This window comes from Melospiza georgiana, chromosome 14, assembly GCF_028018845.1.
Source record: "Melospiza georgiana isolate bMelGeo1 chromosome 14, bMelGeo1.pri, whole genome shotgun sequence".
NCBI lineage: Eukaryota > Metazoa > Chordata > Aves > Passeriformes > Passerellidae > Melospiza > Melospiza georgiana.
The window spans coordinates 14,296,423-14,316,232 of NC_080443.1; the positions used below are offsets into that span (position 1 = coordinate 14,296,423).

Here is a 19,810-nt window from a genome sequence, read left to right on the forward strand (position 1 = left end):
CACAGACAGCTGGATGAGCTGTGGGCTCAGAGCCCTAAGAGCCCCCCTGTAGGCATGGCTGGGACCATGGAGTATCACTTGTGCAGGAGTCACCCCCTCTAGATTTCTCCTGGACATCTGGGTCCTTCCTGCTCTCCTAGAAATCCCAGTCTCTCAAGGACCAGGATATTCTCTTCTCTACCACATGGGTGGTGTAGGTACACCTATTTTCAGTAGACATCCCTACCCTCTTCTATTTATGGAGAAAGCTGGCAAAAGCTTCAGAAAGGTACGCAGAAAGAAATAAAAAAGAAACAGCTGTGAAGCTTTCCCACGTGTATGGGGCTGGCTGATGGGAGCCAGCCAGTGAAGGAGCACCAGCCACATATGCTGGGATGGAAGGGCTGTGGAGCAAACAGGTGGGACAGGTTGCTGCTGGGGAGTTAATCCATGATCCCTGCTAGGTTCACTCCGATCTTTGCTTTATTCTGCTAGTGAACAGATAAAACTGTTAATTTTTTTTTCCTTAGTAAAAATAGCTTTAAAGGCAAACAGGAAATTACAGACTGAGGAGTGCAATGAAGAGGGGAAAAAGTCAGGCAGCTACCTCGCTGTGCTTAGATTTGTCTATAAATACAGCTCCACGTGGGGCGTCGCTTGCCCAAAGGCAACCAAACCGCCCCCAAGCTGGTGGGGATCGGAGGACGGGGGTGCAGGGGAGCATCTCCCCTCGGCCAGGGGGCCGCACCGAGGGTCGGAAGAGGGGCCGGCGCTGGCTGAGGACCGAGCTCGGTGCGCGGAGCTCCGTGCTCGGTGCGCTGTCCGCGGAGCTCGGTGCGCGGAGCTCGGTGCTCGGTGCGCGGAGCTCGGTGTGCTGTGCGCGGAGCTCAGTGCGCGGAGCTCGGTAGCAGTACGCGGAGCGCGGTACGCGGAGCTCAGTAAGAGGAACTCGGCTGATGCGGAGCTCGGCGCTCGGTACGCGGGGCTCGGCTGACGCAGAGCGCGGAGCGCGGGCACGGCGGGAGGGCCGCGCTGCCCCGCGCCGCCGGCAGGTGTCGCCCCGCGCCGAGGCCTCGCCCCGGCCCGCCCGCCAAGATGGCGCCGCGCCCCCTCAGGGCGCCCCCGGCGGGGCGGGTGCGGCTCAAAGGCCCCGGGGACTCCGTGACGGGGCAGTCTTAAGGGAAAATACAATATACGAGTGGCGGTTTCAGGCCTCTTGCAGTGTGCCAGCCCCGGCTGCCCAGCTCCTCCCGCTCTCCTGATGGCGGGTGTGATGTCCAGGTTCAATCACGCACTCTCTCAGACACCTTCGTCTCACCCGGCAGCAAATGCAGGCAGGGGCTGCAAAATATGACCCAACCCCAAAGCCTTCTTGTACTGTGAGGGTGGTGAGACACTGGAACGTGTTGCCTAGGGAGGTTGGAGTTGTCCCAGCCCTGGAAGTGTTTAAAGCCAGGTTGGATAAAGCCTTGAGCAGTCTGGTCTAGTGGGAGGTGTCCCTGCTCATGGCAAGAGGCCTTGGGACAGAATGATCTTTAAGGTCCATTCCAAATTCTAAACATTGTATGGTTCTATAAAGGAAAAAAGCAGCAAAGAACACAGACTTGGACCTGAGTGTTTCTGTGTTGGGGAGGAGGCTCTTGGCCCACTTGTCTCTCCTCTCACCAAGCTCCTCCGAAGGCTCATGGCCCCAGTCTGACAGTCCTGTTTGAGCCCCAGAGGGGTCTCAGCCCCCTCGAACCTTCCCGGGGCTGCTCTGAAGCTGACCTTACCCTGTCTCGATTTGGGAGCAGAGAGGAGGAGGAAGAGAGCAGCAACATGATGGAAGAAGGGCAAGTGAGAGGGAGAGAGGACAGATTGCTGACAGGAGGCAGGAGCCCTCCGTCCTGCCAGTCTGAAGGGGAAGCTGCTCCTCTCCTTCAGGAGGCACATTGTTATTGCTGCTGATGGCACCGAATCAGGTTTCCTGCCGGTGCTCTCCAGCCCTGGTGCCAGGGAGGGGAGTGCCCACCCCAGCAGGAACACAGCATGTCAGTCATGTGCTGCTTCCTGGTGCTTCCTCTGCCTCCAGCCCAATTGGGAACAAAGGGTCCCTAGCACAGCAGCTATGATCCACATCACACCACCTCCTCGCTGTGTCCTGTGTCCCACCTGCTCTGTGTTCCAGCCTGGCATCCTTGCTGTAGGCATTCCCTGAGGTTTCACTCTGCTAATTGCCAGCTGTGGATGTTCCATGGCAGACTGCTCCTATCCCTGCCAAACCAGCCCTTCCCAGTGGCATACGAGGAACCTTCCCAGTGCTCTGGATCTGCAGTCAGCAGAGCTGGCTCTAGACTCCCCTGGGGAGAAGACCCTGACCCCAAACTGCTCTTTGCCCACTGCAGAGTGACTTGAACATCAGCCTGAAGCCTTGCAGAGCTGCTGGAGGACTGAGATCTTTCCCTTTTGCCAGCTGGTCAAAGCTACAGGGGGACAAAGCAGATCTCTTCTGTACCTGGGGAAACTGTCAGACCTGAGCAGGTTGTCATTGGAAATACCAGCTGGATTAAGGGTACTTTGAGAAGCACCTGGAGGACTCACAGTGGGACTGCTTGAGTTCAGTGGGCAACGCAGCCCAGCTGTGACAGGCACCATGACAGCTGGTGCCAGGGAACGCCCATGCAGCTCTATAGGGCACTGACGGGACCTGGAGCTGCATCTTGGGGCTATTGCTCTGCCCCAGGGAGTGCTGAGCTAACTCAGCTGCCTGCCTGCCTCCCTGCCTGCTCTGGAGAAGCAAACTGTAGGCAGGTGGGAGCTTTCCTTCTCTCTGGAGACATTCTGCCATGGGAGAATGGTTTGCAAGATCTGTCGGGATCTGCTGGGTAGAGGCTCTGCAAAAGCTGGCTGTAAGTGTGGGGTTTGGGAGGGTTGGAGGGGCTGGATGGGAGCTTGGCAGAGTGTGCACCCAGGGGAATAGCAGTTCTGGGGATCAAAGCTCCTGGATTAGTCCCTGACTGTCACCCCAGGTAGGACCTGGGAGCTGGTCCTGGCTCTGCAAACTGTGGAGTCAGTGGTTGGAGAGGGGGTCCTTGCTTCCCTGGTTAAAGCTGCCAGCCCTGCCTCCCAGCAGGGCATAGCTGGATTTAAGTTGGCTTTGGGAAGAGAAGGGATGGGTCTCCAGATCAGAAGTGTGTCCCAGCCCTTGTCTGGCAATGGCTGGTGCTCAGTGGCATCCTCCAAGGGATGTACCCATCCAAAGTATATCCAAGGGATGTACTCATTTCTCTTGGTGCAGGCTGGGCAGGTGTCTCATGGGTGCTGGCTGCCCAGGCATGAGCTGGGCACAGAGCAGGGACACAAGTGGGGGGTTGCTGGTGGTGTGGAGCCATGGCGGGAGGTGTCTGTCTGTCTGTCTGTCTGTCTGTCACCACAATGCTAACTCTGCCAAGCAGACCTGGGAAGGGGAGCCGGCCTGGCGGCTCTGACTGAGGATGGAATTTAGTGTGTGCCCTGTGTCCCGCGAGTCCCTTGTCCGCAGGACAGGGGCTGGGGCAGGAAGGGTGTGGGTGCCCGCTGGCGTGTCTGGCTCAGAGGTGAGCCTGCTGTCTCAGAGAGCACAGTAAACATGTGCTGTGGGGCTAAATGGCATGCAGCACCACTGCCAGCAGGGAAGGTAAACAGATGACTCTTCTGTGCCATTAAATATGTGGGATCTGGAGAGAGATGGGTCACTTTTAGGCTGCTCTGCAGAAAAAGCTGATCTATTCTTCTGTTCAGAGACTGTGGTGAGTTTTGAAGCAGCAGTCCTGAAACCACAGCTGGATTTCTAAGCCAAGAGCACTTTGTTCTCAGGAAAGGGAGGTAATGCCTAAACTCTCGGGAGACAGAAAAGTAGCTCCTCTTAAACTGTTTAAGCTGTCTTGACTCCACATTCACAGAGGTGTGTCCCTGCCTGGCTCTGTGTCCTACAGGCTCTTGTGGGGGGTTGGGATATTTTCTCCAGTACAGTCACATCTTGCCAACCAGAGCACCAGAATGCTGAGACCCAAGAAGGGAGTGCAGTCCAGTGGGGAAACACCCTCAGGGTGTGGGGGCACTGGGGGGGTGTCTGGCTGAGCAGGAGGCCAGGTTTCCATCCAAGCCCTCCTCCTGCCTGTGCTGGCTGCGTTCATGACTGCAAGGAGAAGTCTCTGGAGACTGGTGTGCAGCAGTAACCCAAGACTGGTGTTTAGCACAGCCACTTCACAAGGCCTGGGGGCACCTCTGTGTGTCCCCTCCCTGGCCCAAAGGAGCCAAAGCTGCTCAGACTGAGAGGGGTGTCTTGGATGAGTGCAGAAGCAGGACTTTGTCCTGTGGGCAGTGATGGATGCCAGCTGAGCCAAAACCCTGGGCACTTGGGGATGCCTGGAGCTGGTCTAACCAGCAAGTACTCTGCATGTACTGAGTCCAGCTGGCTTGTCTGGGAAGACACTGTGTCATCAAGGTGTGCCTTCATATCTGGGCAGAGGCTGTAAGGCTGATATTGCCCTGCTTGCACATTTTCTCTCTGGCACTGCACAGTATGAGCTTTCACTTAGAATCATAGAATGGTTTGGTTTGTAAGGGACCTCAGAGTTCCAACCCCCCTGCCACAGGCAGGAATGCCACCCACTGAACCAGGCTGCTCAAAGCCCTGTCCAATTGTGCCTTGAACACTTCTAGGGATGGGCCATCCACAGCTTTTCTGGGCAACCTGAGCCAGTGCCTCACTCTCCTTTGAGTAAAGAATTTCTTCCTAACACCAAATCTAAATTTCTCCTCTTTTAGCTTAAAACCAATCCCTCTTATCCTATCACTCTCTGCCTGCATTAATATTTCTCTCTTTTTTGTAAGCTTCCTTTAAGTACTGGAAGGGGCTCTAAGATCTCTCCAAAGCTTTCTCTGCTGCAGGCTGAACAGTTCTCTCTCAGACTGTCCACACAGAAGAGGTGCTCCAGCCCCAGGATCAGCTCTGTGGCCTCCTCTGGACCTGCTCTGACAGGTCCATGTCATTCCTGTGCTGAGGACCCCAGACCTGGATGCAGCACTCCAAGGCAGGTCTCATGAGGGCAGAGGGGGAGAATCACCTCTCTCAATATGTGCTGCAGCCAACCTGCTGTGTGAATTTAAAAAAAAAAAAAAAAAAAAAACCAAAACATTTTATTCCTTTCCCTTCTTTCCCTTGTGGCACACATGGGTATTTGAGCCCCCCAGGTGGGACCTTCCTGATTTCTGTCCCTACAAAATACCTCTTGTAAGACTTCCTGATGGTTAACTGCAGGCCATGGCTGCACATGGCACTGAACAACATCCTGAATTGTAGCTGGGGACCTGGTAATTGAGTTGCTCGTGTCCCTTCAGATGGGGAGCGTGACCAGCTGTTGTTATGTAGTCTCTCCTTCAGTCCTTCTGGGAAATCACACTGTGATTATATTTCTGGCTTAAGAAATTTTTTCCCTAATCAGACTGGGCCTCACAAAGAGGTTGCCACTTAGTGGTAATTACTTGCTTTAGAAGCTGAATGTCTCCTGAGGATTGCAAATAGCGGATTATCAAATTAATTAGTTAAACCAAGATGTGCTTTTGTGAAGCCAAGACCTGCTTTGCTTGTGATCTGAAATAAAGGTTTACATGTTATTAAACTGCATACAACCTGTTCTTGTCTCCCTAATGGGGGGAGAGAGCTGGTTCTTTCCTGAAGTGTAGTTGGTACAAAAGGCTGCTTGCACCTCTACTCGCTCACTTGTTGCCTTTCTTTCACAAACCCTCTTTTGAGCAACATCTATCCCTGGTTTTAAGGCTTGTTCTGGGTGGGCTTTAATGCTTCCTCTGATTTTGTGGCAGCACAACTGCCAGGTTGAAGGGATATAGGATTGGAGCTGGACTTCAATGATCCTTGTGGATCCCTTCCAAAATAGGATATTCTATGAGGGTTCATTGTGGATAGCTTGGTGGGATGGTAACATACCTTTCCTTTCAGGGTACAGCTTAATCCATGGGATGTCTGCATTGCCATGTCTGCGGGCATGGGAGCTGGTGGAGAACCCCAGTCTGGTGATGAGATGCCTGGAAGTGGATTCAGAGACATCCACTTATCAGTGGGTTAGCAGGAGCCATATACCCTGGAGTAGTGCTCTACCACAGCCCATTCCCAGGATCTCCATTCCCTCAGAAGTCTCTGTGGCCACAGGAGGTTCCCTGTGCTGTGCTGAGGATTGCACCAGTGACCACTCTAATCTAACATGGAGCTCATGGGGGTATTTTCCTAAGAGCTCTTGGCCACAGTAATGTAATCATCCTGCTAACATCCATATTGCACAACTTCCCCTAGGTCAGGAGATGTCCTTATCTGGCATCTAAAACATCTGTCTTGTATTGTTTCCAGCACAGCTGAATTCTATTCATAAAAGAATTGAGCATTTCCTGATTTGCACAACCGAAAATAAGCAGAACTCTGCTAAGTGTTGACCCAAAGGCAGAGGTCCTTTCCCTGCCTCCTACCTCTGTCTGTGCTCTCTCCCAGCTCTAGGCTGTGGTACTGCTTTAGGCCCTTGAGAAATACTGCAACTCCAGGAAAGGAGAAAGGAAGAGAAAAGAAAGACATGAGAGTCTGACATTGGAACCTCTGAAATTTTCAGAACAATTGTACTGATCCCTTTTCTTTCAAATCTGGAGAGGCCCCACAGGCTTCAGTGTCAAACTCCTAAATGTCAGCGTTTGCTGCCTTTTGCTGTAATTCACCTCTAGGACAGGCTGTGCTTAGCAATGGTCAGCTGCTGCTTAAGGTAGGTACCTTTGGAGTAAAATTGCCCCTCAGTCCATGCAAAGCAGCTGGATCTGCTGGATGTGAAGCTGGGGCACTCAGATCCCTGCCAGCATGGATGACAGCAGCCTTTTGCAGTGACTGCAGCAATTAAAGCAGCCCTGAGGAAGGCGTGAGGAGCTGCTCCTGCGAGGAGACAGAGTGAGACTGTGCTGGGAACAAGCCTGGCATTGTTGGCAGCCTCAGTCAAGAGGGGCTTTTTAACACCCACTGAAGTGCTGGCTACAGCTGTCTCCCATGTGCTTGAGCGGGAAATGGATCTACAATGCAGCAGAGGGAAAGGCCACTTTGCAATTAAAAAAAAGAAAAAGGAAACTATATGAAGAACCAACAGTGAGATGTTCCCCTCAGCAGCGAGCCATGGCAGAGGAAATCACGTCACTGCCTTGGCTGGGGTGGGGTGAGCTGCACTCAGGTTCCTCAGCCTGGAAATCCATATGGGGGAAGGTGCTCCTGAGCTTTAAGTGCAGTGTAGGAAAGGGAGGAGGTGTGAGATTGGGCTCTAAGCTGCTCTTGTGTTTGGCAGCCTCTATAAATGGCACCTGCCAACTTCCCTGCATCCTTCTGAGTGGTGTTGACTTGAGAGCTGGTGGAGAGCTTTCTTTTGTCATGGGAAATGGGGTAGGAACAAGACTCTGAGTATCTCTATGGTGCCTTCCTCCTCTGTTTATGGGGATGCTGCAAGTTCCTATACCACTTTTGTCTTTCTATGAGAAAATTATCACTTTTCTCTTTCTGGCCATCAGAGAGCTAAAATTAGGTGGCTTAACAGTATCTTAGCAAGTAATTCAGAACTAAAGGAGACGACAACCTTGTGCTCCCAGGCCTGTGCAATCTACCTGAAGGAGACAGGAAAGCAAAAAGCTGCTCACCCTGGATCTGCTGCCAAAGGTCTGAGTGTAGGAGACCTGACCAGTTCAGTAACAGCATGGGAACAGGTTCTCTGCTCCACCCCCTCATCCCCATGGGCTGTGGGGATGTCCCATGGCTCTGCATTGCCCTTTGTGCTCCTTGGGGAGCACATGTCTCTCTTTCAAAGCTGAGGTAGCTCCTGGCTTGTAGTAGCCCCCCTGAAGGAGCAGGAGCTTTGGCCTGCACCTGGAATAGCCCTGAAGTTCCCAGGCTTGTTACCCAGGCTGCTGATTACCAGACTTTTTTGAGACTCCAGGTCTCTATTTGGAGACAGGTTCCTCTGCAGAACCCAGGGTAATTGCAGTGACCTGTCTGCTGGATAAAAATAGTTGTGGGCAAGGCTGGTGCAATCACACACAGTATAATTTTTGAAGAACAATGAATAGCATCTGATCCTTGTGGGTCCCTCCCAGCTCAGGATTTCTCTATGATTCTGCAATTTGTGCTGCCCTGGGCAGCCATGGCCTCTTGAAAGGAAACATACATGTAATGCTGCAGTTGTAGAAACAGTACATAAAACTGTTCCTACAGTTTTCCATAAAACACCTGGCTGTGAGAGGCATATTGGAACTCTTCTACCTCCTTTTATTCTGTGATGGGGATATGCCTCCAACAGAAAGAGCCTGGTACTCCTGATAGCACAGGGCTTGTCATGTGCACACTGCAGAGACATCACTCCTGGTGCTCCCTCCTCTCTGGGAGTGGGCCAGTCCCTGGGGAGACTCCAGCAAGCACCTGCAGGAGGATATTGCAAAGGTCAGCCAAATGCAGCCAGGCTCACTGCGTGGGAGAGGTGCTGGAGGAACAGATGAAGGACAAAGCTACTCTGCAAAAGCAGCCTTGAACAGACCCTGAAGCTGTGGTCAGAGGCTCTGCTGGGGAGGTATGCCAGGCTCCTCAACCTCCTGATAGGAACATGAGGGGGTAAGAGGCTTTCTTGCATCCACAGACAAGATCTAAGATCTCAAATTAGTTGTTGCAGATGACAACAATCAGGTTGTGCCTGTGCTGGATTGTTAATACTCAAGGTGGCAGGGATGCTCTCCTTCACCCAGTTCGGCATTAGCAACTGCTGTCACCTGACATGGGCACTGCCTACAGATGCAGTGCTGCTGTGGCGTGAAGGTGACAGGCTCTTCCATGGGGGAGTCTCTGAGAGCCTGGGCTTTTTGAGAGCCAAGTGCTGAACAGTGAGGCAGCTGCTCAGCTCTGGTCACTGTCAGTGTCACAGACCCTTTTAGCAGGACATCTCTTTGGCTTAAGGAAATGCAGCAGCACACCAGGCAGCTGGTGGATTGAATGGCTGGCTTTGGTTGGCTGCTCTAACTCCCTGTTGCTGGTTGGGTCTAGAAACATGTGATGAGGCCATCATATGCAAAAGGGTTTTAGGGCAAACTGTTGTCAGTCCTCCCTGGGAGAGGAGTATCTGAAGGTGGTCTTGAGTTGCTGGCCCTGTGGAGCAGGGTTTGGGAAGGCTGTGGGACTCTGCCCCTTGAGCCAAGGCAGCAGAGGCATTGGCAGCAGTTGCTCCATCTGCAGCAGGCTGACCTGTGCTGTTCTGCTTGTCCATGAGGGAGAAGGAGATGTCTTCCCTTCTGCTGTGGGTCTCACATCCTGCCTGAGTCACCCTGTCTCTTGGGGATGGATTAGTTTATGTGACCTCTCCATAAGTGGGGACAACCAAGTTCCAGCGCTGTGAACTCCTTGATGGAGGGTCAGTCCCAGCCGAGGCTGGGGAGGCAGTTTCTGGTCCCAGGCCCTGCATCTCGTGCCCAGGTTTTGCCTGTGTGTCACTTCCCGCCCTGCTTCCCGTTACACAAAGCCTTTGTGTGTCAGCAGATCCTGGGATGCCCCGCGGCACCTGCCTCTCTCCTCTCTCTCCGCCTCTGTGGCTCTGCCCTTTCCCGTTGTCACTTCTGGAGGCTGCAGCCTGCCTGTTTGGTGACCTTCCCCACTGCTCGGGCAGTATTTTGGCCCCTGGCCATCTTAAACAATTAATGGAGGGGTGGAGAAACTTGCCGTGTTAAATTACTTACTCCTTTGGGAGGGGGTGAGGTCTCTACATCTCTTGCCTGATCCCAATGCAGTTTGTTGCTGTTGCCTGAAGCGGTCACTGCTCTCTGTTTTCCTTCTAGAAGTTAGAAAAACAATATTTCAGAGCGCTCTCCCTGCATTTCTCGGCATTTTACTTAACCTGCGGCGGCGCCTCAGGATCTCGTGGAGTGGCGAAACTTCCCTGGACTTAGAGAAAAACAAGCCGAGAGGAGGCAAGGGGGGAGGACGTTGCTGGAAACCTCTTTGGGAAGCTGGAGACCTTCTCGGGATGCCTGCCTCACTCTCCTCCAGCCGCTACTCAGATGTTCCCGGGCCAGGGCAGCTCCCTGCCCCGGCGTGTCCGCATTGAGCGGCTCCGAGGGGCGCGGAGAGCCGCGGTGCCGTGAGGGCAGCCCGGGAGCGCCTCCGGCTCTGCCCGTGCCCCAAAGGTCCCGCAGGGCCGGGGGACGCCGCACCTCGCTCTCGCTATGCCCCTGAGCCGTCCAGCGCTGGAGTTGGCTGTCAGAGAAACCTTGGAGGTCCCCTGCTCAGCCCCGGTAGTGTCATGAGTTAGATTAGTTGGAGCTGTGCTGGGGGCGGTGAGGGCTTGGATTACAGTCCAGAACTCAAAGTGCTTCGGTGGTTCACGTCGGAGGGGAGAGGAGACGCCCCGTCGCACACATGGAGGAAAAAGAGAAAAAACGCTGCCTTTGGAAGTGAGGGGGAAGAAAGGAGGCCGGGAACATGGTAAGGAAATCTCTGCGGAGGGCTCTTGCCCCGGGCACGGTGCGGGACGGAGCTGCTGTCGGGACAGCCCGCCCGGAGCCAGCGCACGGCGCTCATGCCGGAGTGGAAACAGCTCCTTTGGCATTTCCCGTTACTCGAGTGGCACACTGCCCTCCTGGTGCCAGCCCGGGGCGGCGGCTGCAGGGACACAAACTCCTTGTTGGCACTGACCCCTGCGAGGTGCCTGTCTATCGGGCACAGCGCTGGAGCGAGAAGCCGGGATGGGTCAGTTCGGGCAGAGCCTTGTCTTTTGTGCTGCCTGGATGCTGGGCTCTCCTCCTGCCCTCCCTCTGCCAGTCCTGCTCTGTGGCTCTGGGCATTGCCCTCTTGCAGAGCCTTTCCCCTGCTCAGAGAACCCCTGGAGCTGGGCAGGGATGTTCCTTTTCAGTGTCAAGTTGTGCACCTGGGGATCTTTGTTTGGAGAGGGGAAAGGATGGTGAGCCCAGTGGGCAGCAGAGCACCCAGACTGGTTGGGAGTGGCTGCAGGGCTGTCCCCTGCCCAGTGACACTGGCACTGCCCTGCAAACAGAGGTGCCCAGCCCTGGGCTCTCAGTAGTTGGAGGGATTGTCCAGTGGTGACATCCCACTGAGCACCAGTCCAACTTCTGATGGTTTGATCCTAAGCTTAGGCTGAGATCCATGTGCCCAGCAACCCCAAATCTCCTGGAGGGGTCCTGCTGTGTCAGGGGCTGCTTCCCCACAGCAGAGGGAACAAAATCCCCGAGGAGGACAAGCAGCTTGCATTGCTGCGGTGCCTGGCAGTGACTTGCCCTTTAAAAGTTCAGCTTCTGAGCCTGCAGAAACTTGGCTTTCATTGAGGGATGAGTTGAATTCTGACTTCTACAAGTTGAGCTAAGTTTATAGACCCATATCTTTTCCCTTTACCACCCTCCAGCTCCTCTACAGAGAATCCTGTGGTGCTCTTTTCCGCCACATGCCTGTCAGAGCCATGATGTGCTCCCCTCTGCTCTTCTTTTGGAGGCATCTTGCTTCTACTTCTCCATTCCAGTCAGAAGACCTCTTTCCCTCACCCCATGCCCAGTGTGTTCTTGGCAATTTTTGGTCTGTGCAGGTTTTATTTATGAAGCTGAAATCAAAGGAGAGCACTGCTTGGGGTTGTGCAGGGTTGGGGCCATCCCTCGCAGTCTCATGGGCTGCATTTTGCCACATGGGCTGGAGCAGTGCTTATGAAATTCTGCTCTTGGAGGCTGGAGGCAGAGACTGCTCTGCTCCTTCAGGCTGGAGGTGTCTTTCTGATTCCCAGTGCTTCAGCTCCTCTCCTCAATGTTGCTTAAATGTGTGATGCAAAAGCTGTCTGAGGCAGGGTGAGCCTTTGTGAGGAGCAGTGCCGTGACCAGTCTGGGTGCTGGCCATTCAAGGACTGTGTATCACTGCTGAGGAGGGATCCTGTGCCTCTCAGGGGCTGAGTGCAGCTGGAAGGAACAGGAACCAGAGGCCAAGCTGCACCAGACCCAGCACTGAGTGCTGGCCACATTGTGGACTCCTCTGGTCCATGGCAGGTATCTGATCTCAACGTTGTGGTAGACCAATCTACACTTTGGGAGGTGCATTTCTGTGAGCAACCAAGTTGTGACTGTAGCTCCAAGCTGCTCTGATTTGTGTCCTGGTAAATCAAACAAACCCTGCAGGCAGAAGATTTGGATCTCAGTGAATGTGTGCTGGCCTGTAGGAGAACTTCCATGGCCTCCAGCAGCTTGCAGGACTCTTGGAGACTTGGCTCCTGATAGAGGTCTGGCAAGGCACCACTGCTGGCTGCCCTGCACTGTGAGACAGGTGATTCATTTTCATGGGGTTTCAGTGTTAGAGCTGATGTGTGTCTGGGTACATAAGGTTGTGGCAGCTGGGATATGCCCAAAGCACCAAATGGGTGAGACAGCTTGGGCTAAGGTAGCCCCCTTCCACTAGAAGTGACTTCTGGAGCTGTGCAAACCCCATGGTGAGAGCAGTGCAGGAGTCTGGCTGGGCTCTGTCTACCTTGCTTACCCATCATGGCTTTTGTCACTTGGGATCTATCTCCATTCCCTGGATTCACCTTTCCTGGTATTTCCTCAGAGAAGTTCTGGTGGCACCTCTATGCTGGTAGGAGAGAGGATGGGTTTCAGCAGAAAATAGGGTCTTTCTTCCTCCAGTTATGTATTCTCCCAGGGTGGGAAGGAAATGAGTCTGGGAATCACAAAGAGCTTTAAGCATTGGGGCTCTTCTTTCTTTATTTCTGTGCCAAAACCATGAGCAAGATTTTGGAACACAGACAAAGTCCAGAGACATAATCCTGAGCACATGGAAGCAGTTTGAAAGCACCTCCTCTGGGGTAGCAAGGTTGACAATTTGCATTTTGCCCAGCTTATTTTCAAAAGCTCTGGGCAGGTGAACATGTTGTTCATTGTAACAATAAAAATAATGGCTGAATGCAGGTGACAGCCCAGCTGCATCCAGGTATCTCCTTGTAGAAATTGCCAAATGTATTCTAATGCCACATGGGAATGGGAGACAGCAGATGCTTGCAGTGAGACAATCCAAGGAGGACTCTATGCTGGGTGTCAGCATTATTTTCTGAAAACCAGCATCCTGTAGCATAGCCCCTTCTGGCAGTGCTGCTGGCCAGCTGCCCCCATGGGCAGTTGGCTCTGAAGGAATACCTTGCTATAGCAGAAGAGATCATAACATGAGAGTCTTGTCAGCATCTCCTGGCTGGTCACTTCAGACAAGATAGCCAGCATGTCCACTCTAAATTCTAGAGCATAGGCACAGTGTCAGCTCACAGAGCCTCATTTTCTAGTTGCATCTCAAATGTAACCCTGTCTGCAACAAATCTGTGTAAAATTTTTACATCCTACAGGCTGTGCACAGCCTTAACCTGAGCATTGGTGCTGAGTGTGGGTGGAACTCACATCACAGGGACTACAGGCTCCTTTAGCATTGAAGTGTTGAAAAAACCCCTGTTGAAACAATCAAGGTGTCCTACAGAAACTATAAACTGAACCCACCTGTCAGCACTTGTACCAGAGCACTTTTTGTTCCTGTTCTTAGCTGTTAATGCATGATGGAACCCCCTGTTCCAGTCCTGCAGAGCTCAGTGTCACCAAGGTCTGAGAAAGTGAGTGGTAGCACTGGGAGCAGATGTGTTGCTGACTGAAGAGCAGTAAAAAGCAAGGAGAGCTTGCCAGGGTGAAGCTGTCCACTTCTGGCCATGGGATGCTCTGTGGGTTTTGCACCACTCATAGTGCCTGGTTTGCAGCTCAGAGAAGTGAGTAGACATGCCCTGGTTGATTCTGAAGGTTTGGCCATGCTTATACCTCTCTGCCACACCAAGTGCCTCACCTCTGTTGGCTGGCTTAGTCTTTCATTAAAATATTAACAAAAAATGGGGCCTTTCTTGTGGTAAGTGCTGGTTTCATATGTATCCTATTTTTTGCATCACTGGACAGCAAGCTGAAACTTCCAAGATCAAAGCAGAACAGAATGAATCTGAAAATCTTTCTGTCTGCTCAGATTTGCCATCCTGCCATCAACCTAGGAAGCCCAGGATGAACCCTTGCTTCAGCTGGTACAACTTTGAATGGAATCAAATGGCTCAGCTGAAGGGAAGAGGTGCATGTGCTCCTCCTGGACGCTGGTGGATGGGGTAAAGGGGAGTCTCCATGGGGCCTGATGGTCCCCTGCAATGGGGCACACTGCTGTGGCTGGATAGTGGTTTGCTCCCTCAGAGGAGGAAAGCTGCTGGAGTTCTGATGACCTTAGCTAGGTGTCCACCTTGAGCTTTGCAGCCTGTGTTAGGTGTGGCAGAGGCTTCCTGAGCAGGTTCCTTTGGGAGGATACCTTCCCTGAGGCTGCCTGTCAAGTCTCAGTGCCTCCCAACAAAGCCCCAGCATTGCTGAGCCTCCAACATGGCTAAAAGATGTGGGTTATTTGCTGTCTGTTGTCATCTTGCTGAATACATTTACCTTTTGAACAAGGTCCCTCTCATATGCTCAGGAGGCTGGTATGCAGGCCCGTTAATGGATCAAGAGGAAAAATGCCTGTGGATGTATTCTCCTTTGTGTTTGGGCTTATAACCACCCACGTTTTGGCATACATCCCTTCTGTGCACAAAGATCTTTTAGAAATTGCTAGTTAAATCTCCACCCTCCTTTGATATGTATGGAAATAATGGGACACGTGAGACTGTTTTCTGTTTGAAAAAAAAAAATCTATAAAGGGAGTAGCTTTAAAAGCCTGTGTTCACCCCTTTCTAACTCATGAATTTAATGAAAGAAATGCCCTGAATTTCTGACTGATTTACTTATCTTTCTGGGAGGCATGCATTTAGTGCTGTATCCAAATAGAGAGGAAATGTTTTCATCTGAATCTGTCCCAGGTTTGCTGCTTAGGGGCAGGAGGAGAGCTTGAGCACACATGTCTGTTCTCCAGTGACCTCAGAGAGTCTTGGAACAAATCTTGGTCCCCCTGACCAGGAACAGTTCTCCCTTCTTCATCACAGATTGATGCTTCTTGGAGTGGCCCATGGCCAAGCTGGCATAACCACGGAGACCTCTGAGCTGCCTGCTCTGTCCTTCTGGCTCATCCTTCCTCACAGCTTCTTCCTAAGAGGCATCAGATGTCTGCTGCTGGGTGCTTTCTCCTATCAATGGTGTGCAGGGATGTGCTCCTCCAAGGTCTGCACTGACTGTGTTCTCATGGGCTCAGCCATCCCCTCCTGGAACTGCAGCTCTGCTTCAGAGCAGTTTCTGTCCCCCTCTGACATAGCAGGACTCATATTTCATGAGCACATGGTAACACAGTGTGTTAAGGCCAAAAGGAACTGGCTCATCTGTTATGGGATACTGGGACTGTAGAGTGTCACCTAGCTTCCATATGGAGTCTGGGAGCTCTTTAACTGGAAGAGGATAATTTTTCTGTGGCATCCACCCTCAGTTATGGAGGTTGCAAGACATGGAGAATCCACCAGTCCCCATGGGAGTCTGTCCAGCAACTCATGCACCTTGCAAAAGGAAGGGGTGAGATCTGAACGTGAGTCCAGAGTGTGTGCAACACTGGCACAGAACTAATACTCCAAGTACTGACCCCATGCAGATCGTTTTTGGCACTCATCAGCTGGCCTGATGAAGGATTATCATATTCTTTTTGAGCACAGGAGGCTGCCCATCTGTTGTTAGATGCCCCCAGATGGGTGTCTGAACACAAGGGGTTGGCTATGGCCTAATGCCTCTGACTAAAAGGTGTTAAAATGAGCTGACCTGTTTGGTGAAGAATTTACTTAGGGTATTTTATAGCTGGCTGGTATAAATAAATCTTCCATCTGCCTGGAGTGCCCTGTTAGTTAGTACCCATTAGGCAGAAATAAGAAGGGTTACAACATGCTGCTGCTTGGGTTGGTTTGCCAGATGGATGCCAATGCCTGAAGCTGAGAGCAGAGCAAATCCTATCACTAATAATGGGGTGCATGAGCTCAAGCAATTTCTTTTGTTCCATGGCAGAGAAAAAGGTTTTTAGTGCATTTGTAGAGTGAGCCCTATAAAGAATGGGAGTTGGCTGCAATGTCTCAGGACTTGTATAGAAGTAGCCTGTGAAATTCTTGGCTCTCACTGTGATATCTAACAGGATTTAGCAAGCCTTGTCTGGGCCTGTTGTAGAACATGACACTTGGAATGTGGAGGTCCCTGGTTGGACTGAGGCACACGGTGCCACGGGCAGAGTGTTGGTGCCCAAGGGAGGGCAGCCTGTGCAGGCTGGCAGCAGGAGGGAAGAGGAGAACTCCAGGTGGTCTTGAGAAGGTGGAAAGGTGCACATGGATAACAATGGGCAGTGAGACCATGGCTGCCAGTGCTCATGCTCTTCCAGCATGAGTCTGTTGCTGGGAAGGTTGTTCTAAAAGTACCTAAAGCTTTGCAGCACACAGAGTACAACCTGTTTAATTAATTGCATTGTTAGAGCTGTGCCAATGATATTTAAAAAAAAAAAATCTGTGCTTAGACAGTTATTTCAGATTAAGGACTTAATCCCTTGATTAAACTAAACCAAAATAAGCTGGTGTCCAGCTGTAGGATGGTGTTTTATACACAGCTCTTCTCATCCACTTGCAGGCCCTTGTTTCAGTTGGAGGATGTCTGTTTAAGGACAGGGCTTTGATCTGTTCACTCAGCTGCCCTTTAAACACCTATATCATCTCCTTGATCTATTTCTGATAGAAAGTAATTGGTCTTTGAGACCAGGGCTCATTTGTTGCTATGGATAAAAGACCTATCTCCTGCTCAGTACATTGAGAACTCGTTAGGGAGCCAGATGTGTCCCTGTGAGGAAATGCTTCATTTCCCAGTTCTTCCCCACTCTGACTAAAAGACAACTTTCTTGGATTGTGGGTCCCCCCCACTTTGGCCTCTTTAATCTTCAGCAGTTGTCAGCAGCTCTTCTGATGTGTTGGATGTTGCACAGCCAAAGGAGAAAGTTACAATCTCTTCTCCAGAAAAGCTGGAGTACAAAAACCTGAAGGGTAGAGAGAAGTAAGGTGAATTAGGGGGAAGGTGCAGTATTGGACCCCAGTGAACAGGGCTCTTGGGCTGGGGAGCAGGCTCAGGTGAGCAGTCACGTTGCCAAATGATAATGTCTGTGTTAGACCACCTGCAGTGTGGTGCAGAGCCAGGGATGTACCTGAACCAGGCTGCCTCTGCTATTCCCTGCCTTTTGCTCCAGCACAAGGACAGCATTGGTGTAGTTGTGCACTCCAAAGCTCAAAGCTCACAGGAGGTCATACTTCACTTTCAAAGGAATCTGGGGCGTCCCCCCTTGAGTGAAAACAAACCAAGCCCGAGCTTGGAGAGATCACCCAGCTCTGGGCCTGCCTTTCCCCAGCCGCGCACGCCCAGACCTACAGCATGCGCAGAACAGGGGCCTCGGAGCTGAAAAGCAAATACATCATTTTTCCCTTTGTTTAATTAAATGAGAGATCATGAGTTAATCGCTTCCAAGCGCTTGTTTTCCTGCAGTGCCTGGAATGATAATCCTGTGTGCTGCCCAGTAGGAGCTGCTTTGGCGGCCGCAGCCGCGTCAACACCGAGCAGGGCTGGGAGAACAGAGGGAGGCATCTGGAAATGATTCTCTGAGCTCTGTCTGCAGAGCACCCCTCCCTGCAAAGCTGTAGGAGCTGGTTTATCCACAGGCTATGGAGCAGTTCTGCCTGCCTCAGTGTAGGGTAACTGAGCCAGGCTGCAACCATGCCCTCTGCAAGGGATGCCATGGTGGCATGCAGAAAGCAGCTTGCTTTTGGAGGTACAGCCCTTCAACAAAGCTGGCCTGGGTGAGACTGCAAACACTTGCCTCCCAAAGGGAACTGGGTGCTGTGCTTTTCTCCCTGAAAAGCCTAAAACAATAGCCCAAAGAGCAGGTAGAGCTGTTCCTGGTTATCTCACAGGAAGGTGGTGTAATTACAGGAGTTGGAATGCTTACCTCTATAGCTGCACCTCTTAATAATACATTATTTTATCCAGAGGAAGGCAGGGTGCCGAAGGCAGGCGCCCTCTTCTCAGCCTCCCCCTGAGCCTCAGAGTGAGCAGCAGAGGGGGGAGCTGGCACTTGCTCTGGGAAGATTTTTCTCTCTTGAACTCATTGCCGCTGTGATTAGAACAGCTCAGGAAATGGGGCTGGGAGGGTTCTCCTCTCTGCAGCAATGGAGTGGGAAATCTCAAATTTTGTCAGAAAAACAAGCCTTCTTTTTAGCTAGAGGCCTTTCGAACAGAACACAGAAATGTCTCCTTTATTTAAAGGAAAGCAGTCTGTCTTTAAGCTCTGTGTCAGAAAGTGGAAAGGCTTCATGGAAAGCCCAGAGGTCTGTTTTTACTGGAAATGAGGTTTCTCACGTCAGCTGAGATCTGAGCAGCCCCAGCCAAGTGGTGCAGCACAGCAGCCTTTGCTGGCGGAGGGACCAGCTAACCCAGCCCTGCTCAGCCCCTGCTGTGAGCTCCTTTTCCCCCAGTCCCCAAGCTGGCTGGGAGCCATGGGCAGGCGCTGTGCTGTGCAGCTTGGAGCTCTGCCTCTCCCCAGTTTTGCTATTATTTCTACTTTCCAGTCTGGGGTGTGAGAGGGTTGGGTCATTTCTTCCCCTCACCTTTGCACACTCCGGTCTCTCCTGCGCTGCCCTTGCACTGTGTCTTGGCACCTGGGCAGGAGGGGACACAGTGGCTGCGTGCAGGACGTGGCCACGCTCCGAGCAGCTGGCAGACGAAGGACAAAGCTGTGGGAGCTCTGGCAAGGTCTCCCTGCTGAGCAGGAGCCCAGAGGCTCCGTGACTCAGAGCTGGGTGTACCACGGGCACCGCTGGCTGTGCTCGCAGCCTGCCGGGCTCTGCTCCACTGCCCAGCCTGCTCCTTGCTCTGCCAAGCCATGGCAAGCTCTGGGTCTAACTGGGGCACTTTGGCACAGGTAGTTTCATTCTCTGGCAGCTCAAATGAGAGTTTGTGAAAGCTCAATAGGTTTGTGAAAGCAGAGCTGTAGGTTCTTTAACTAAATTCCTGTTGCGGGATGAATCCTCAGGATGTTACATGGGCCAGTCCAGCCTGCTGGAAAGGAGCGCTGTCTGCCATAAGTCATGGGTTAGTCAAACCCATGTCAGTCTGGTCTCACCAAAACAATCTTTTTTAGTAGTCTGCAGACAGCAGTCATCAGGGAAGATTTATGCCTCTTCATATTTGCCTTGACCAAGACTCAGTACTTTGTAGGCAAAATGAGCAAAGTGCTTGGGTGAGTTGTAGGGAAAATGCTGCCAAGGCTTTGCTGTCCCAGGTGGGTCCAGAAGCATTGCAGGCCTCCCCTGCACTGATTTACATTGTCCTCAGCCACTTGGGTTGCTGTTGCTGTCTCTTGCTTGAAGAGCACAGATATTCTGATGCTGTGTGAAGTGTGTGTGTAGCCCTGGGGATGACCTCTCTGCTCCCCAGGCAGGCGGATGTTTTGTTCTCCAAACCTGGAGGAGGTTCTCCAGGGTTCAGACTTAATTGGTGAGCAGTAGGTCCTGAAGAGGAAGAAGTTCAGTTCTGAGTAAGAAAGAAATGTAGAATGACAGGAGTTCCCAGTGGCTGGAGCTGTTATATTGGTCTCCTTATGCCCACAAACGTAGGCAGAAAATTCAATCAGTGCACCAAGAAAAGCCTAAGAAGCTCCTGGTTACTCCAGATGCCTCATGACAGGCTCCTCTTCCAACCTGCAGTGTCTGCTGCACCAGGAGAAGTAGATACATCCCCTAATCAGGTTTGCAACAGCTGCTGG

At 52.1% G+C, this 19,810-nt stretch overlaps 1 protein-coding gene across 2 annotated transcripts in view; it reads left to right on the forward strand.

Annotated features, from left to right (window-relative positions):
• The first annotated feature begins 10,360 nt into the window (after nt 1–10,360).
• The window catches only part of PLEKHG4 (pleckstrin homology and RhoGEF domain containing G4), an 84,893-nt gene continuing 75,443 nt past the window's right edge, over nt 10,361–19,810 (forward strand). For both annotated transcript variants that reach the window (XM_058034324.1, XM_058034323.1), the window contains exon 1: nt 10,361–10,495. In XM_058034324.1, the coding sequence (XP_057890307.1) occupies nt 10,493–10,495 (3 nt within the window). In that variant the 5' untranslated portion in view covers nt 10,361–10,492. The remainder of the gene's footprint in view (nt 10,496–19,810) is intronic.